This window comes from Schistocerca serialis, chromosome 4 (genome assembly GCF_023864345.2).
Source record: "Schistocerca serialis cubense isolate TAMUIC-IGC-003099 chromosome 4, iqSchSeri2.2, whole genome shotgun sequence".
In the NCBI taxonomy this organism is placed as follows: Eukaryota; Metazoa; Arthropoda; class Insecta; order Orthoptera; family Acrididae; genus Schistocerca; species Schistocerca serialis.
In genome coordinates, this window is record NC_064641.1 from 626431931 (window position 1) to 626452289 (window position 20359).

Sequence of the window (20359 nt, forward strand, 5' to 3'; positions counted from 1 at the left end):
AGAAAATCCCTGACCCCGCCGGGAATCGAACCCGGGAACTTCAATGATATCCATACATGTTATAAAAATGGGATGTATGTGTATTTGTTCCATATCTCTTCCTAAGCCACGGTATCGATTTCAGTCAAACTTGTTATCACTTATCATTTGGAAAGAACCACTGTGAAGGTAAGAACCACCTACCTCTCAGACGGGTGGGGGAGAGGGTGACAAAGAAGTGTAGCTCACGATGCGCAGATCACCAGGCTATATTTACGCAGTATTTGAGAATGAGACCACTTGTAACAAATTTTATACGTAATTTCAAAGCTTTACGAGAAAGTCTTTCTGACACCACCCACAAAATAATGAAAGGAAAAAAAAGTTTATCGCTTACTACATCTTCGTTGTTCGTGTAGTAAAATGGCCGTACCATGCATGATGTGGTAATTTATTACTTCTCTACTACTAACTCTACTCATATTCGCAATATTATTCGCAGACACTATGTACATATACCACTGAATGTACCAGCAAAATGATATCACTGTACGACACATAGTTCAGGAGATATGACATCATCAACATCGAGCAGTGTGAAAATGAAATTGCAGGGCTAAATTCGCTAGAGGTACGTACCGATGAAATACGTATACAAATATGTGTGAAATATGTTAAATATAAATGAATACATGTGACACGTTCGAACCTGAGCAAAGCCACAGGAAAAAATCTCCTGCTAAACTTCTGGATCGATTTCATGCAAATTTAGTAAACGTTACTTACTATTTGGAAAGATTACTGTGGGGGTGAGAACCAGTAACTTCCTATTTGGGGTGGGTATCAAAAAATGGTTCAAATGGCTCTGAGCACTATGGGACTCAACTGCTGAGGTCATTAGTCCCCTAGAACATAGAACTAGTTAAACCTAACTAACCTAAGGACATCACAAACATCCATGCCCGAGGCAGGATTCGAATCTGCGACCGTAGCGGTCTTACGGTTCCAGACTGCAGCGCCTTTAACCGCACGGCCACTTCGGCCGGCCAGCGTGGGTATCGTAATACGGTGATGGAGAGAGAACATTTGAGGAATAGATGGACAGAGCGGGGGGGAAGGAGATGACGGACAGAGGGGAGGGAGGAGCAGATGGATAGAGAGAGGTGGGAGAACGAGATAACAGAGAGAGGGGGAGAATGAGATGAACAGAGAGAGGCGGGAGTAGGAGATTGGAGAGGTGAAAGGAGGAGACAGACAGAGGGGGTGGAGTAGGTGTGCACAAAGAGAGGGGAAAGTGGAGATGGACAGATAGTGGAGGGGGGGGGGGAGGATTGGAGGAGGTGTACAGAGAGAAAGTGGAGAATGACTTGGACGCAGAAAAGGGGAAGAAGGAACTAGACTAATAGAGGACTGGGATAAATACATACCTGTGCAATCATAGGTATTCAGGTAGTTATAGATATATAAATTTTATAGTTAAATAAAATGAAACAGTTTAGAGTTATTTTGCACTACATAATAATAGTTTTTTAATTGTGTACACACATACAGCAGAAAGAGTTGTGGTTTGACATGTCCTCCAGTATTCAGGCATATGATATCGTACAATAGCTGAACGATTTCTACAAGGTGATTTGTGGCATCTTCAGGTGGTCCTGATGCCAGCTTATCAAAATATCACACCATACGGACGACGCCACACAGCTGAACAGCCGGGAATAACTTAGAATCAGTATACACATTGAAAGGCTGAACTGTTACATCAAATTGTTCAAATGGCTCTGAGCTCTATGCGACTTAACTTCTGAGGTCATCAGTCGCCTAGAACTAATTAAACCTAGCTAACTTAAGGACATCACACACATCCAAGCCCGAGGCAGGATTCGAACCTGCGACCGTAGCGGTCGCGCGGTTCCAGACTGTAGCGCCTAGAACCGCACGGCCACTCCGGCCAGCCTAAACTGTTACATCAAATTGTGATTTTATTACACACAAAAACTTAATTTTACATAGTGTGTCTTTGTGATATTTACTGACTGAATAGCTTTTTTTCCAATTCCTTGTATGTTTATGTTCTAGTTATTTTTATTTTTTAGACTGTGGTAATATGTTTTTGTTGAATGTGACCCTGACGCCTACGCTGTTAAGTTTGTAAATTAGTGTTTTTCAGTCAGTGATGTCAAAAGCATCGGACAGTTCGAGGCATATACCTATGACATTCTCGCCATTTAACTTATGGAGCACTTTATTTTAAATACAAAAACGAATGTATCAGAGTATTGGAGTCTCTAAAGCCATTTTTCATTTAAATACAATGTTATTAGTTTTATTCAAATTTATGATTCAAAACCTATACATTGTGACCCATGAGGAATGGTCAATATTCAGGGACGTGAAAGAAATGCTCAGTTTGAGGGAAAAAATTCATATGGTTATATGCCCAATTCCGAATGGTTTCTGAGACAGAACACATTTAACGTACATTTGTTTTTAGACCAGTGGTGCACGCCTATGTGTCCCACCCAGTCGAACCTCGTCGGCGTTTCATTTTAACATCGCTGCTTTCAACCTCCTTGCTCGGGATGTCTTTCTGCCATCAAACTAGCCAGTTGAACTGCAACTGTCCGCGATGTGTTGAGAGTGGAGTAGTGCGAAGGACTGAGAGTGTATCAGATATAAGCATCCGTTAACTGTGTTTATATACGTACGCGCTTGCTAAAATTTCGCATCTACACTAAGGACAAATATGCAGATATTGTGTACGTTTACAGCTTCTACGATGGTAGTACTCCTACTACTGTCGAATAATTCTGTTGACACTTTCCAATATGTCGAATTTTGATTTAGAGTGTTTACCAGAGTTTTCAGGGCGTTGCGTGAGACAGTTGTTCTTCCTAGTTCCCATTTTTCCTGAACGTTTAGTTCAACAACCTGTTCAAGAACAGCAACACATTGCCTACTACCAGCACACAGCGACTTTCTTGCATGTGAATGTGTTAAAAATAATTTTTTTTTAAATTGATACTTTGTGAACTGATGTTTGCTAAATGTTGTACACGTGTAAACCTGACAATGTATTGAATAATACAGAAAATAAATAAAAATGTGCAAATTTTGGAAATTTGTGGTAAGGTCTTATGGAACCAAACTGCTGAGGTCATCGGTCCCTAAGCCTACACACTACTTAATCTAACTTAAACTAACTTACGCTATGGACAACACACACACCCATGCACGAGGGGGGACTCGAAACTCCGACGGGGGAAGCCGCAATAACAATGTGCATTAAATGTGTTCAGTATGGAAATCCATTCGGAATAGTGCAGGTGTCCATCTGCAGTTTTTTGATTCAAGTGATCATTCCTGTTACATCCCTGAATATTCACCATTCCTCCTGGGAAACCCTGTATATCGAGCCAATTCTGTAACAGTAAAGATAAAGGAATGAGGCACTATGACACAAAGATGTTGATCGAGACCGTAAAACTTTCGGTAGTACGATATTCTTTGTTACTTCAGTAAGTAGAATATGTGTTCTGAGGACAATTTTACTGAAACTAATTATTGTTATCTACATTTGAGAAAGTGACGAGACATTCTTTATCATTAAAATGTCCGTATTTTTTGGAAAACAAACCAGGTGGGCACCTTGAACGAAATAATTCATTATAAAAATTATAAAAGACGTAAACCTGTTTATGATTCACATATCATAAAGCAGGCGACCTACTACTGGTAGAAGAATAATTATTACACAGTCTAAAAACATAGGTATTGGAAATTTTACATCTTGCTTTGGACATACTTTCCTTCAAAGTCCAGAATGTTAAATACATCTTGGAGAAGGTCATGCTTGAGTCGCTGGTCATCAGCATCACTTGGAGCAAGCGATGGAGAAGCATTCACCTCCAGCAGCCACCTAAAAAAGTGGAGCACACACTTCATTTACAAACATACGTCTAATACAGCACATCCCAGCTAATATTCCCTTATCTCAAGGTTTAGGGAAGTAACCGATGAGAGGAGAGTCCTTGAAAAAGAGAACCAACTACCTTTCCCCGATGTGCGAATTAAGAGAAGAATGGACGGATCCTTGAGTCTCCGTCTATGGAGAAAACCAGTGAGCACCGAAGACTATCTCTGCAACTCCAGCCATCATCATACATCACAAAAAAATTCGCTGCTAAAGACCCTGGTCCATATAGCTCGGAAACTTTCAAACAAAGAGAGTCGAAGAATTACAATGCCTTCGAATAGCATTCCAAAGAAATGGGTACTCAGATAATCAAACTGAACAGTCGCTGCAATCAAAAACAAGATTGCCTGTGAAAAAGGAGACTAAGACAAAGGAAGAGAAGCCAAAATCGCTTACATGTCTAATGCTCTCCCATATCCGGAAAAAAAAAAATCGGTGTACTCCTAACGAAACATGGCATCCAGAATCTTAACTTCCTTCAGTTAAGATAAAAAAGTATTGTTTGTAACGTTAAAGGCGATCTAGGTCTCCGAAAGCTGTGTGTGTATCGCATACCATGCGAATGTGGCATGTCTCACGTTAGTTAGGGAGACTATCAGAACAGACGAGCAGAGATGCAAGGAACATCTACGACACAGCGGACAAAAACAACCATGGAAACCAGCTGTCGCCGATCACTGCCTCGAATCTAATCGGGAAATGCATACGATCAGATCAGTATCATGGTATAAACGCCAAGTTTGTGGAACACCATAATTATAGAGTCTATCGAAATATAGAAATCAGGAAACCTAGTAAATAAAGACAGCAGTTTCATTTTAAATAAAGTTGGCGTCTGGCACTCAATTTATTAAATACTCGCCGCTCCTCACATCCACCAGAGTGTAAGAAGCTGAAAGAATTTGCTTTTCATGTACACTACTGGTCATTAAAATTGCTACACAAAGAAGACATGCAGATGATAAACGGGTATTCATTGGACATATATTATACTAGAACTGACATGTGATTACATTTTCACGCAATTTGGGTACATAGATCCTGAGAAATCAGTACCCAGAACAACCACCTCTGGCCGTAATAACGGCCTTGATACGCCTGGGCATTGAGTCCCTCAGAGCTTGGATGGCGTGTACGGGTACAGCTACAGATGCCCATGCAGCTTCAACACGATACCACAGTTCATCAAGAGTAGTGACTGGCGTATTGCGACGAGCCAGTTGCTCGGCCACCATTGACCAGATGTTTTCAGTTGGTGAGAGGTCTGGAGAATGTGCTGGCTAGGGCACTAGTCGAACATTTTCTGTATCCAGAAAGGCCCGTACAGGGCCTGAAACATGCGGTCATGCTGAAATGTAGGGTTTCGCAGGGATCGAATGAAGGGTAGAGCCATGGGTCGTAACACATCTGAAATGTAACGTCCACTGTTCAAAGTGCCGTCAATGCGAACAGGAGGTGACCGAGACGTGTAACCAATTGCACCCCATACCATCACGCTGGATGATACGCCAGTATGGCGATGACGAATACACGCTTCAAATGTGCGTTCACCACGATGTCGCCAAACACGGATGCGACCATCATGATGCTGTAAACAGAACTTGGATTCATCCGAAAAATTACGTTTTGCCATTCGTGCACCCAGGTTCATCGTTGAATACACCATCGCAGGCGCTCCTGTCTGTGATGCAGCGTCAAGGGTAACCGAAGCCATGGTCTCCGAGGTGATAGTCCATGCTGCTACAAACGTTGTCGAACTGTTCGTGCAGATGGTTGTTGTCTTGCAAACGTCCCCATCTGTTGACTCAGGGATCGAGACGTGACTGCACGATCCGTTACAACCATGCGGATAAGATGCCTGTCATCTCGACTGCTAGTGATACGAGGCTGTTGGGATCCAGCACGGCGTTCCGTATTACCCTCCTGAACCCACCGATTCCATATTCTGCTAACAGTCATTGGATCTCGACCAACGCGAGCAGCAGTGCCGCGGTACGATAAACCGCAATCGCGATAGGCTACAATCCGACAATCGGAAACGTGATGGTACTCTCCTCCTTACACGAGGCATCACAACAACGTTTCACCAGGCAACGCCGGTCAACTGCTGTTTGTGTATGAGAAATCCGTTGGAAACTTTCCTCACGTCAGCACCGGCGCCAACCTTGTGTGAATGCTCTGAAAAGTTAATCACTTGCATATCGCAGCATCTTCTTCCTGTCGGTTATATTTCACGTCTGTGGCACGCCATCTTCGTAGTGTAGCAATTTTAATGACCAGTAGTGTAGTATCAGTACCGGCTCTCAGAAACAAAGGGCATAGTGGGTTTCGGGAATCGAACTCAGTTTTAAATAGCAGCGTGAGACCAACAATATGCCCCAGTCTGTTTGGAGTACACGTAACGCACCTGAAGAAGACGCCTGGTACAGTCGTCGAATTATTGAGCATAAAATGAAAACAATGACTTGTCAGAATACCCAGGAGCACCACATTACAGAGTATACACAGTTTTTCCGTCGCAAAACATTTACGCATATTTTATGATTACATTGTTTATGCATCCGATATACGTCACTCGGATATATAAAACACATATAGCACGTAGAACAAAATTTCGTCTTTTACTGGTTGATGGCAAAATTGTTTATGTTACCAATGTGTCTTAAATTAGTATAGTTAACCAGATGCTATGCTATTAATTCTAAATATCAAAAAGGAGAGCAAAATGATAGTCGTACAATAAGAGTATGCATTGTGAAATGTCATACATCTTACAAGAAAGAACTAAGCCAGACCAAAAAAGAAAGAAAGCAAATTAGTTATTAATATGAAATCTACAAATTTCACTTTATGTTTTTTCCAGCATTTCTACTAGTTATTCTGCTTAACAAGAAAAAAGTTCCTTGGGGAGATTGACAGATAATCAAGAACCAAGATTTTTCAACAACGACGTTATATTTTAAAGGACTCAAAAGGATTGAAGGAGTTAGGATTCACAAGAGTATTAGCTAGAGCTATGAGCCAACGTAGAAACATTTTACTCTGGACATTGTAAAGTAAGCACGGACAGCGGAAGACAAACAGGAAATGTTCTGGGAAATAACGTGCGACTGTGAGCCTTTACAATAACATAAAGTTAACGCTCCAACTTTAAAGCCGGTGCAGAGAGCTAAGATTAGGGATTGTTCATCTTATCTGACTGTAAGCTACGTTTTCCAGCGAACTTCAGGTCTCTGTTTTCCCTCCAAGTCCTCACTGTAGAGACTATAGGTTTTCGTCGGATGCCTGCTTACTCATTTCATTTCCTTAAAATATACTGGTTATATAAGAAAAAAATATATAACATTGCGTATCTCTCTTTATAATGTCAAGCAAACTAAATCTTCCTGATATCTTCTGGGGATTTGCGAACAAAGTGATATAATGATAAAGAACGACTACATAGGCCAACGTAATATTTTTGATTATTTTTTTATTACGTACGGGTAGGAAGTTAATCTCATTTTCTTTGGGGAGGGAGGGGGCTGTGCACTGCATTTGTGACCTCGAATTTTTCTATAATATAAGTTTTATGACACTGCGCTTTCATTAGAAACTAAAAAATTAGTGAAACATGTGTAACCGGATAAATATTAATTTTATTCCTCACAGTGCACTAGGCTGTACTGACGTATAAACATGAAAAACCATATTTATTACAAAGTAATTACTTGTCCACTGGCTTACATTTCCTTTCTCACGTCTCCATAAAGCATCTAGCATAGTTTCTTCCTCTGCTGCACGTATTAATGAAGTGACCAGTAGCAGTCTCCCACCATCATTCCAGCGGCCTTGATGCCGTATTTCCATCACTTTGTACTCGTATCTTGTTCCTCACTAGTATCCTACAAATTTTCAGAGAAAGAATTAAGGTGATTGTTCAAAAAGTAACTCCTGACGCTCATATACTATCGTAGTGTCTAATTCCCTCGGTTTTTTAGCATGTACGCAACAACAGAAATAATCCCCTCCGTAATTTTTTATTCAAGGGTGGAACTGAATATGAACATAATTTTTTGAGTGTCAAAGTAACAAACACGCCTGCTTTCATTTTTGCTTCTGATAGCTGAAGAAACGTATTGCAGAAATACTTGATATATTCACCACGTTTCGTTAAGGCTTTCACAAACTGTTTCATTAGGCTCGACTTGTGTAAAGGTAGTAGAGGGGTTGGGAAAGAATATGGACACACCGAAAAACACTACACACTACCTTGAGTAACAGGATATAGGAAACTAATTGGCATTCAAACAGCTTCCAGTCCTCTCAGAATGGATAAATACATGTTCCGTACGGTTTTCAAGGGAATCTTATACCATTCTCCCTGCAAAATACTGGCAAGTTGTGGTCACAATGGTGGTAGTGGAAAGCGATCATGCACATTTTTCCTCGAAGCAGATCACAAAGGCTCAATAATAATGAGATCTGGTGACCGTGATGGTCAAGGGAGATATGACAATTCATCCTTGTACCCACAAAACCAATCTTGGACGATGCGATCTGTGTGAACTATGGCCCTGTCGTTTTTGAACACAGTACCAGTGTTGGGAGACGAACATTGTACCATGATCGAATAATCCTTGGCAGTAACGCTAATTATATTCAGAAAAACGAAAAGCGCAAGTTAGTGTACAAAAATTGAGAACCCAACCGGATTCCCAAGAGGGACAGACTGCCACAGATGAATAGAAGAACAGAAAACATAAAGGAAGACAGAGACAAATTAAGACACAATCGATCCAGATATGAGGAGGGAATTGAATCATTCAATGAATGGGACGACATGAAGCGAAATATGGCGAAACAGGCTGAACTACGGGGAAAGGAAGAAAAGAAACGGAAGCACTGGTGGTGGAACAAGGAATGTGAGGAAGTGGTAGAGACTCGCAGGAAAGCCTGGAGAGACTGGAGCAGCAAGAAGGACCCGGAAAAATGGTAAATTTTCTTAGGAGCAAGGAAGGAAGCGCCCGAACAATAAGATGGACCAGAAGACAGAAGATGAAGCAGGAACTGGACGAGGTTGAGACCAACTTCAGGAAAAACAACAGCAGACATTTTTTCGGGAAATTCAAAAAGAGTCTGATTGGACACAAGGGTAGAGAACTGTTTATAAGAGATAAGAAAGGGGAGCTGACTGTTAGTGCGAAGGAGAACTGTCGGATTTTTGCAGAGCACTTTCACGACCTGCTGAACTATGAACCACCTGAAGACGAGCTGGAAATGGGGACTGACACAGAAGAGAGAGAGCCACGCCTTCCAAAAAGGTATGAAGTCGCACATGCCATAAGCGATCTAAAGAATAATAAGGCAACTGGAGAAGATGGAATAGCAGCCGAGATGATAACGTAGGGAGGCAACAAAGCAATAGACAACATGACCAACATAATCCACCAGATCTGGAGAACAAAAACGTTGCCAGAAGGATGGAAGAATGCAATTGTAGTACCAATACATAAGAAGGGGGACAAGAGAGATGCAAATAACTACAGAGGAATATCGCTACTAGAGGTCGGATACAAGGTGCTGTCAAAACTATTGCTCAGGAGAGTAGAAGAACAGGTAGAAAGTAGAGATGTCGACTACCAAGCGGGATTCAGGAAGGCAAGAGGTTGTATAGAACAGATATTTATCCTGAAGCAACTGACAGAACATAGGGTCTTAAAAAACAAAAAAGACAGTAATAACCTTCGTGGACTTCACAAAGGCATATGATTCCATCGACAGACAGATTCTTGTTAGGATCCAGAAGAACAGAGGACTTGATGAAACTTCTGACAGACACAAAAGCAAGCGTGAGATTCAGAGGAACACTGTCAGAAGAATTTGAGATTAAGACTGGTGGTTAAACAGGGCGATTGATTGTCACCATTGTTGTTCAATATAGCACTGGTCGAAGTGATCACACAGTGGAGAGCAATAAACGAGGAAATGGGAATACCAAAGACCCATGTTGGAGACAAAAAGGACGACAGGGCTCAAGTGGACTGCCTAGCCTTTGCAGACGACATAGCAATGGTAACTGAGACGGAAGAAGACGCAAAGACACAACTCGACAACTTAAGTAAAGTAGCCAGAAAGGTGGGACTTAGGATCGCCTATAACAATAAAAAAATGGTTCAAATGGCTCTGAGCACTATGGGACTTAACATCTGAGGTCATCAGTCCCCTAGAACTTAGAACTAATTAAACCTAACTAACCTAAGGACATCACACACATCCATGCCCGAGGCAGGATTCGAACCTGCGACCGTAGCGCTATAACAATACAAAGACATTAAATACCAGTGCAGACTAGGAAACACCGGAAGGCACTGTGCAAATGATGGACAAATTTAAATAGCTGGGAGAATTTATAACAGGAAGGAAGAGGAGCAAGGAGGGAATAACAGAGAGGATAAAGAAAATGAGGTCAGCCTTCTGTATGACGAGAGACATATACAATAAAAAGAATATATCCACAGAGGCAAAGATAAGCCACTACAAGACAGAGGTGAGGAATGCAGTATTATATGCTGCTGAGACGATGCTACTAGAAAGAAATGTGGCAGAACAACTAGAGAAAGATGAGAGAAAAATGCCGTACTGAGAAAAATACTAGGTCCCAAAAGAGGTGGAGAGAGGTGGATGCGAAGACCTAGGGAAGAATTGTACCGGAACATGAGAACAATATGCGGGGAATTCAGACTCAAAAGGGCAAGGTTTGCTGAACATGTAGTTAGGATGAGTATGGACAGAATGACGAAGAGAGTGTGGGAAACTACAGGAAGGACAAGGGGAAAGACAGGAACCAAGTGAGTCGTTGAACTTCGGAAGGACTGGTTGGAATTGGGAATCAAGGTCGAAGGAAAGGAAAATTTGAGGAACAAATATACACCGACCGACATGCCGGAGATCAACGACAGAGAAGAATACAGGAAAAGATTAGAGTGCACCACTGGAGCCGACAGGAGAAAAGGATACTGAAGATCTCGGAAGAAGAGCGGGAGAGAAGAAGAGAAAAAATGAAGAGGTTCTGGGAGAAGAAGAGGAAAATGCAGTACACGAAGGGGCTACCTGTGGTCCTACAGAGGCCGTAACGAGAGAAGAAGAAGAAGATAGCCACGTGTGTTAAAGCACCGCTTCTTGGATGGGGAATTGCACAGGTAGATCGAATGCGCCCGGTCTATTACCGACGAGGATCGGTGTGCCGGCCGATGTGGCTTTTAGGCGGTTTTCCATATCCCACCCGGTGAATGCTGGGCTGGTACCCCACTCCCGCCTCAATTCCACGATTCGCAGATATTTTGGAAACTTTCGTTCATTTTCGCACGAATAACGCTATTCGCAGACGGTTGGAGTCCGCATATTTCGTCCTGGGGGTAACAGAATGGGGACAGGAAGGGCACCTCGACACCTCTGAAAGTCTACATCTACATGAGTACACTGTAAATCAAATTTAAGTGCCTCGCAGAGGGTTCATCGAACCACCTTCACAATTAATTTCTATTCCAATCTCGTATAGCGCGCGGAAAAAACGAACACCTATATCTTCCCGCGCGAGCTCTGCTTTCCCTTATTTTATTATGATAATCGTTTCTCCCTATGTAGGTCGGCGTCAAAAAAATATTTTCGCTTTCGGAAGAGGAAATTAATGAATGAAATTTCGTAAGAACGTCCTGCCGCAACGAAAAAAGCCTTTGTTTCAATGATGTCCATCCCAAAGCCTGTATCATTTCAATAACACTCTCATCCCTATTTTGCGATGATACAAAACGTGCTGCCTTTCTTTGAACTTTCTCGATGTACTCCGTCAATTCTACCTGGTAAGGATCCCACTCATCGCACCAGTATTCTAAAAAAGAACGGACAAGCGTAGTTTAGGCAGTCTCTTTAGTAGATCTGTTACCTTTTCTAAGTGTCCTGCCAATAAAACGCAGTCTTTAGTTAGCCTTAAACACAACATTTCTTATGTGTCCCTTCCAATTTAAGTTGTTCGTAATTGTAGTTCCTAGGTATTTAGTTGAAATTACGGCATTTAGATTTGACTGATTTATCGTACAAACCGAAGTTTAACGGTTTCCTTTTAGCACCATGTGGATGACCATACAAATTGCGAATTTTTGCACCATAAAGATATCTTTTCTAAATCGTTTTGCAATTGGTTTTTGATCTGAAGACTTTACTGGTCGATAAGCGACAGCATCATCTGCAAGCAACGTAAGACGGCTGCTCAGATTGTCTTCTAAATCGTTTATATGTACAGATAAGAACAGCAAAGGGCCTATAACACTACCTTGGGGAACGCCAGAAATAACATCCGTTTTACTCGAAGACTTTCCTTCAATTACTAGGAACTGTGACCTCTCTGACAGGAAATCAAGAATCCAGTCATATAACTGAGCCGATATTCAATACGCAAGCAATTTTACTACAAGTGCCTTGTGTGGTACAGTGTCAAAAGCCGTTTGGAAATTTAGAAATACGGAATCTACCTGAAATTCCTTGTTAATAGCACTCAACACTTCATGTGAGTAAAGAGTTAGTTGTGTTTCGCAAGAACGATGTTTTTTTAAATCCGTGTTGACTGTGAGACAACAGACCGTTCTCTTCGAGGTAATTCATAATGTTCGAACACAATATATGTTCCAAAATCCTGCTACATATCGACGTTAATGATATGGGCCTGTAATTAAGTGGATTACTCCTACTACCTTTCTTGAATGTTGGTGTGACTTGTGCAACTTTCCAGTCTTTGGGTACGGATCTTTCATGGAGCGAACGGTTGTACATAATTGTTAAGTAAGGAGCTATTGCATCAGTGTAATCTAAACGAAATGTAATGGGCATACAGTCTGGACCAGAAGACTTGGTTTTGTTAAGTGATTTAAGTTGCTTCACTACTCCGAGGATATCTATTTCTGCGTTATCATGTTGGCAGCTGTTCTTGATTCGAATTCTGGAATATTTACTTCGTCTTCTTCGTGAAGGAATTTCGGAAGGCTGTGTTTTGCAACTCTGCTTTGGCAGCACTGTCTTCTATAGTACTTGCATTGCTATCGCGCAGAGATGGCATTGATTGTGTCTTGCTGCTAGCATACTTCATATAAGCCGAGAATCTCTTTGGATTTTCTGCCAGATTTCGAGATAAAGTTTGATTGTGGAAACTATTGTAAGCATCTCGCTAAATTTCGACCTTCTGCAAAAGATCGCCAATCTCGAATATTTTGCGTCCCTCTAAATTTGGCATGTTTTTTCGTTGTTTCTGCAACAGTGTTCTGACCCATTTTGTGTGCCAATGAGGATCAATTCCGTCATTTGTTAATTTATTTGGTATAAAACTCTCAACTGCTGCCGATACTATTTCACTGAATTTAAGCCACAATTGGTCTACATTTACGTTGTTAATTTAGAAGGAGTGGACATTGTCTCTCAGGAAGGCGTCAAGTGAATTTTTATCTGCTGTTTTGAATAGGTATACTTTTTGTTTAGTTTTGGACGATTTGGGGATTACAATATTGTCTTGTTACGACAACCCTGTGTTCACTAATCCCTGTATCTGTTTTGATTCTTGTTATTAGCTCTGTGTTATTTGTTGCTAAGAGGTCAAGTGTGTTTTCAGAACAGTTTACTAACCGCGTGGTGTAATGGTTCTTTATTTACGTGACTTTTACGGCACTCCAGCCTCAGTTCTCGATACCAGTAATATCGTACTACTTTTCTGCGAAGTGACAGACATATTTTTGTGACAATATTCACATTTGGTTTTATTAATGTAGAGGTACTCCGATGTATCGATATATTACAGTGATATGGTTCTTGTGTGTATTCATTTCTGTCAGACTGTCATAATTTTTGACTTACTTGTAACCGTTTTGGGGCGAATGCGCGCAGAGCAGTCTTTGTTTCAGTTTGCAGAAGTTGTTATTTCGCTTTGTAAAAGAACAGTCAAGTCTTGTGTTTGGTTGAAATGGAAATTAAATATGTGAAGATTGATACAAAACTGTTTTCTTGAAGATGTGACAGTTAAGAAGAAGTATATGTGAATTTACAAGAAGTTTAATAAGAATGTGGATCGTGAACACCAAGTCAAAAATTATGATCTGGGATTGTTTGATCATTAAGAATTTCCTGAAAAACGCATTTGTTAGATCTTCAAATATTGCTAAAATACAGATCTGGACCTTCTAGCAGTCAAAGTGGAATCACCCTGGAATCAACAAGATGAGCCATAACAACTTCGACAAAATCTACGTGGGAATCCATTCAAGATAAGTGCCAAAATTAATGACTTTTTTTACAGTGACTTCATTATTTCCATTCTGACGATACCATCCACAGTCAATAATTTTGTTGTTGCCCGATAAAGCGAACATACGCTGCGTGAGCAACATTATTAATCTGATTTCTAACTTACTTTGCAAGTGGTGGTATTGTTAGAGTGGGCTCTTTAACTAACTGCTCGAAATAATTTTCAGAGAATGCATTTAGCAACCTGTAACCTTGCCAGATCTACGAGTAACCGTCCCTACGTCGATGTGGGATAAAGGCACAAGAAGAAAGAAGTGTATAAACATTGATGCTTCTGCAATGCACGCAAGCGAGCCGTTACATCGATGCTTACAAGATGGGGACGCGCTGTACAAAGGAAGGACACATCAGGTGCGACATTAGGGAGAGTGGAGTGGAAGGAGACGTACAGGCGCAGATCGGCGTCTATGAGGATGTCGAAGCCGTAGAGCTCGAAGCAGTGGGGGTCGTGCGAGACGGCGGTCTGCGCAGCGGTGAGCGCAGTCAGCACGAGGCGGCCCGCGTCGTGCACCAGCCCCATGATGGCCAGCTTCCCGTGGTTGAACTCCACCCACTGCCGCAGGTCCATCAGCGGCCACTTGCTGCCGAACTGCAAACAGCGCACCAGGGATAGCGCCTCCAGCCGGCAAACAGCCTCTAGTGGCAACATTGTATACAGGGTGAAAAGTATTTAAACCGACAAACTCTCGGAGGTTGTAGGGGACATCAAAACAAATATTTTCCCTAATGTAATTTTTTTCCTATGAGGATTATTTAAACCGGTAGAGACCGTATTACGCTCGTCAGTTGTTAGAGGCCGTATTACGATCTTCAGTTGTTAGAGGGCGTATTACGCTCTTCAGTTGTAGGCAACTGCTGTCCACCAGTGTAGTAGTGCATTGTCTCTGTTTACTAACGGAGCGATACACCTGGAGTGAGTGCACTGATATGGTTGGTGCGTACTATGTAGCGCACCACAACTGACGAGCTGCACATAGGGTTTATCAACAACAATATCCTAATCGCCGTATCCCGCATCATACGACCTTTGCTACTGTGTACCAACGTCTGCGTGAGGCCAGGTCATTTAGTAAATTACCTGGACAGGGACGCCGTCGCACGGTAAGAACGCTGCAATTTGAGGAAGCTGTCTTGCAGCATGCGGAGCGGGATCCTTCAATCAGCACTCGTGCAACTGCACGTAACATGGGGACGAATCAGACGAATGTAAGAACAGTCCTACGACAGCAAGTGTTACGTCCATTTCACTTACAGCGTGTCCACAACCTGGAACCAGTTGACTATCCAGCCAGAGCACAGTTTTCGCAGTGGTACCTGGAACAGTGTGAAATGCATCCAACATTTCCATCCTCTGTGTTGTTTACCGATGAAGCAACGTTCGGGCGTGATGGAGTCTTCAACATGCACAATTCGCATGTTTGGAGTGAGGATAACCCACATGCCACAGTTACTAGCGCTCATCAAGTGCGGTTCTTCGTTAATGTGTGGGTCGGTGTTGTTGGGGACTGTTTAATTGGGCCATATCTGCTACCTAGGCCATTAAATGGCAGGCACTAGTACAATTTTCTCGCCAGAGCATTGCCAGGATTGTTGGAAGACGTCCCGCTCCCTACAAGACAACGCATGTGGTTCCAATATGACGGGGCGCCGGCACATTTCAGTCGTCGTGTACGTCGATTCCCGGACCGACGGTTCCCAGAAACGTGGATTGGCAGAGGTGGTCCTGTAGCGTGGCCTGCTCAATCCCCAGATATGTACCCTCTGGACTTTTTTGTGTGGGGAGAGATGCGCAACCTTGTTTACGCAACTCCTGTTGCATCAGAAGAGGATCTGGTTGCCCGGATAGTAGCAGCAGCAGGAACAATTCAGGATACTGCTGGGGTTTTTGCCCGTGTCAGACAGAACACGATCCGACGGTGTAACCTTTGTTTACGTGTCAATGGAGGCATTTTTGAAAATTTACTGTAATTGAAATTGGGTTGTGTTAATGTGTTGTCTCTTGGTCATAAAAAAATGGAAAAGTGTTTGTTGGTTTAATGTATATGCCGCCAGAGAAATCTTCCTCTACCGGTTTAAATACTCCTCATAGGAACAAATGACATTAGGGAAACATATTTGTTTGGATGTCCCCTACAACCTCCCAGAGTTTGTCGGTTTAAATACTTTTCACCCTGTACACAGTAGAGGATCCTAGATAGAGTATTTTGAGATAAGGAAGACATTAGCGAAAATAAATATTTCAATCGGTGCGAAGTCTTCAGGAAACAATGCTTGGCAAACTGCTAAACAAATAACTGCCTAGCACATTTACCAATAAAATTTGCGCGGTCTGGACTGTTACCTTTTATTAGGTACAGTCGCTGACGAACCAGCATGACACCAAGAATTCTTAATTGCAAATTAACTTATTCGTGAAACTTTTTCTCGGCTTTAACAGCCTTAAATACGTGACAGGTACAAAATTATCGTTTCTACATCTACATGGTTACTCTGCAATTCACACGTAAGTGCCTGGCAGAGGGTTCATCGACCCATTTTCATACTACTTCTGTACCATTCCACTGTCGGATGGCGCGTGGGAAAAAGGAACATCTAAATCTTTCCTTTCGAGCTCTGATTTCTCTTATTTTATTATTATGATCATTTCTCCCTACGTAGATGGGTGTCAATAAAATATTTTCGAATTCGGAAGAGAAAGTTGATGACTGAAATTTCGTAAATAGATCTCGCCGCAAAGAAAACCGCCTTTGTTTCAGTGACTGCCACCTCAACTCGCGTATCATATCAGTGACACTCTCACCCCTATTGCGCGATTACACGAAACGAGCTGCCCTTCTTTGCACTTTTTCGATGTGCTCCGTCAATCCCACCTGGTAAGAATCCCACAACGCACAGCAATGATCCAGCAGAGGGCGGACAAGTGTAATGTAGGCTCTCTCTTTAGAGGGTTTGTCGCATCTTCTAAGTGTTCTGTTAACAAAGCGCAGTCTTTGTTTCGCCTTCCCCACAATATTATACATGTGGTCTTTCCAATTTAAGTTGCTCGTAATTGTAATTCCTAGGTATTTAGTCGAATTGGCAGCCCTTAGGTTTGTGCGATTTATCGTATACCCAAAATTTATCGGGTTTCTTTTAGTACCCATGTGGATGACCTCGCACTTTTCTTTGTTTAGTGCCAATTGCCACTTCTCGCACCATAGCGAAATTTTCTCTAGATCATTTTGTTATTGGCATTGACCGTCTGATGATTTTACTAGACGCTAAATTACAACGATCTGCAAACAATCTAAGGGGGCTGCTCAGATTATCACATAGATTATTTACGTAAATCAGGAACAGCAGAGGGCCTATGACACTACTTTGCGGAACGCCAGATATCACTTCTGTTCTGCTAGATGATTTACCATCCATTACTACGAACTGTGACCTCCGTCCGAACAGGCCTCAGAAGGACAAACGGTACCGACCGACCGCAGTGTCATCCTCAGCCGATGGGAGTCACTGGATGCAGATATAGAGGGTCATGTGGTCAGCACATCACTCTCCCAGCCGTTGTCAGTTTTCGTGGCTGGAGCCACTGCTTCTCAATCAAGGAGCTCCTCAGCTGGCCTCACAAGGAAGTGCAGTCCCATTGTCAACAGCTCTCAGCTGACCCAGACGGTCACGCATCCAAGAGCAAGCCCTACAGCGCTTAACTTCGGCGATCCGACGGGAACCGGTGTTCCCACTGCGGTAAGTTCACTGGCTATTTAATGCAATGTAGGCCGTAAAAATGTCAACAGTCAACTTCGCAACATCTGATTCCAAAAATAGAGTTGTGTAAGAAAAAGAAGACAAAACGGAGGGGCGTTTCATGAATTCAACTATATTATTATCCAAATTGTAAATAGCCTTTCGCTTCCTGTATTTTACCCCTGACACTTTTAGAATTTGAAAGAGAGTATTCCAGTCAACATTGCCAAAAGCTTTCTCTAAGTCTACAAATGCTAGAAACGTAGGTTTGCCTTTCCTTAATCTTTCTTCTAGATAAGTCGTAAGGTCAGTATTGCCTCACGTGTTCCAATATTTCTATGGAATCCAAACTGATCTTCCCCGAGGTCGGCTTCTACCAGTTTTTCCATTCGTCTGTAAAGAATTCGTGTTAGTAGTTTGCAGCTGTGGCCTATTAAACTGATAGTTCGGTAATTTTCACATTACGGCTGTAGTTTCCCCTTGCTTTCAGCCGTTCACAGTACCATCAGAAGAGGAGTTTGTGGCACAACTAGACAAAAAAAAAGGGACCGGTTAGTAGGACATGTTCTGAGGCATCAAGGGATCACAAATTTAGCGTTGGAGGGCAGCGTGGAGAGTAAAAATCGTAGAAGGAGACCAAGAGATGAATACATTAAGCAGATTCAGAAGGATGTAGGTTGCAGTAAGTACTGGGAGATGAAGGAGCTCGCACAGGATAGAGTAGCATGGAGAGCTGCAGCAAACCAGTCTCAGGACTGAAGACAACCACAACACACAATTCTCTTGTAAAACATTTATAAGGTATGATAAATTTTCTGTTGATTACGTTTCTAGTAGTTAAAATGATACTCCTGTATTTCTGTGCTTGTGTTATCATAAATGAAGGGTAATGAGTCAGTATATGTGACTCTTGAAACATAAGTTTTCTTACGGGCACTCACGAGTAGAACAAGTCAATTTCATGGTATGCCACTTACAACGTTCTTTATAAATTATTTATTTCCTCATTTGTCTCATTTTTTACAGTCGCAAGGTGGACAGCCTAATTCTGTGGTCTCAGAATACCTTCTCAGCTTTTTCGATACAAATAAGCTACGTAAAAAAGGAAATACGTACATTGTTCATTGACTCTCCTGACAAAAGTGAAATTTGGCACTTAGGTCCATGACCATTTGCACTCTCCAGTTTGACTTATTCTAGCAATAGTATGTACATAATCCTCCTGCTTTCAGTATTTGGTGCTTCAGTCAGTTTTCGGTGTGTGCTGTACCGTGTCGCTGGGGTCGTTGCGCAGGCGCAGCGTGGTGTTGGTGAGGTGCCCCAGCTTGTCGTCCAGGTGCTCCAGCGAGAACTGGTGCGTGCACACCCGCGCGAAGCCCTCGCGAGCCACCCACACCTTCAGCGGGCAGAACTGCAACACCAAAAGCCAAATGAGTGCCACACTGTCACGCCTTTCAGGACACGAAGACCGGTCACTAACCTGAAGTGTCAGAGACCGCCGGACAGCAGCATGCTTGTAGTTTATAATTCACGCCAATAACGCAATGCTAAATGCCACAGTAATACTTACTAGCGACAGAATTACACTGAAGAGCTAAAGGAATTGGTACACCCGCCTAATATCGTGTAGGGCCCCCTTGAGCATGCAGAAGTGCCGCAAAACGACGTGACATGGACTCGAGTAACGTCTGAAGTACTGTTGGAGGGAACTGACGCCATGAATCCTGCAAGGCTGTTCATAAATCCCTAACAGCACGAGGAGGGGGAGAACCTTTCTGAACAGCACCTTGCAAGGCTTCTCAGATAGGCTCAATAATGTTCAAGTCTGGGGAGTTTGGGAGCCAGTGAGAATGTTTAAACTAAGGGGATTGTTCGTGGAGCCAATCTGTAGCAATTCTGGTCATGTGGGGTGTCACACTGTCCTGTTGCAATTGCCCAAGTCCATCGGAATGCTCAATCGACATGAATGGATGTGGGTGATCAGACAGGATGCTTACGGACGTGTCGCCGGTCAGAGTCGTATCTAGACGTATCAGGGGTCCTATATCACTCCAACTGCACAAGCCTCACATCATTACGGAGCCTCTACCAGCTTAAACAGCCCCCAGCTGACATGCAGGGTCCATGGATTCATGAGGTTGCCTCACTATTTGTACATGTCCACTGGCTCGACACAACGAGACTCGTCCGACCACGCAACAGGTTTCCAGTCATCAACAGTCCAATCTCAGTGTTGATGGACCCAGGCGAGGCGTAAAGCTTTTCGTCGTGCAGTCGTCAAGGATACACGAGTGGGCCTTCGGCTACGAAACCAATATAGGTGACGTTTCGTTGAATGTTCCGGAC

General features: G+C 42.6%; 1 protein-coding gene across 1 annotated transcript in view; it reads right to left on the bottom strand.

Moving 5' to 3' along the window:
- LOC126474646 (probable tubulin polyglutamylase TTLL9) overlaps positions 1-20359 on the bottom strand; it is a 141298-nt gene that overhangs the window by 22920 nt on the left and 98019 nt on the right. The window contains exons 6-8 of the mRNA XM_050102125.1: positions 19284-19424; positions 14671-14870; positions 3785-3898 (exon numbers count right to left, since the gene is read on the bottom strand). Of these exons, the coding sequence (XP_049958082.1) occupies positions 3785-3898; positions 14671-14870; positions 19284-19424 (455 nt within the window). The remainder of the gene's footprint in view (positions 1-3784; positions 3899-14670; positions 14871-19283; positions 19425-20359) is intronic.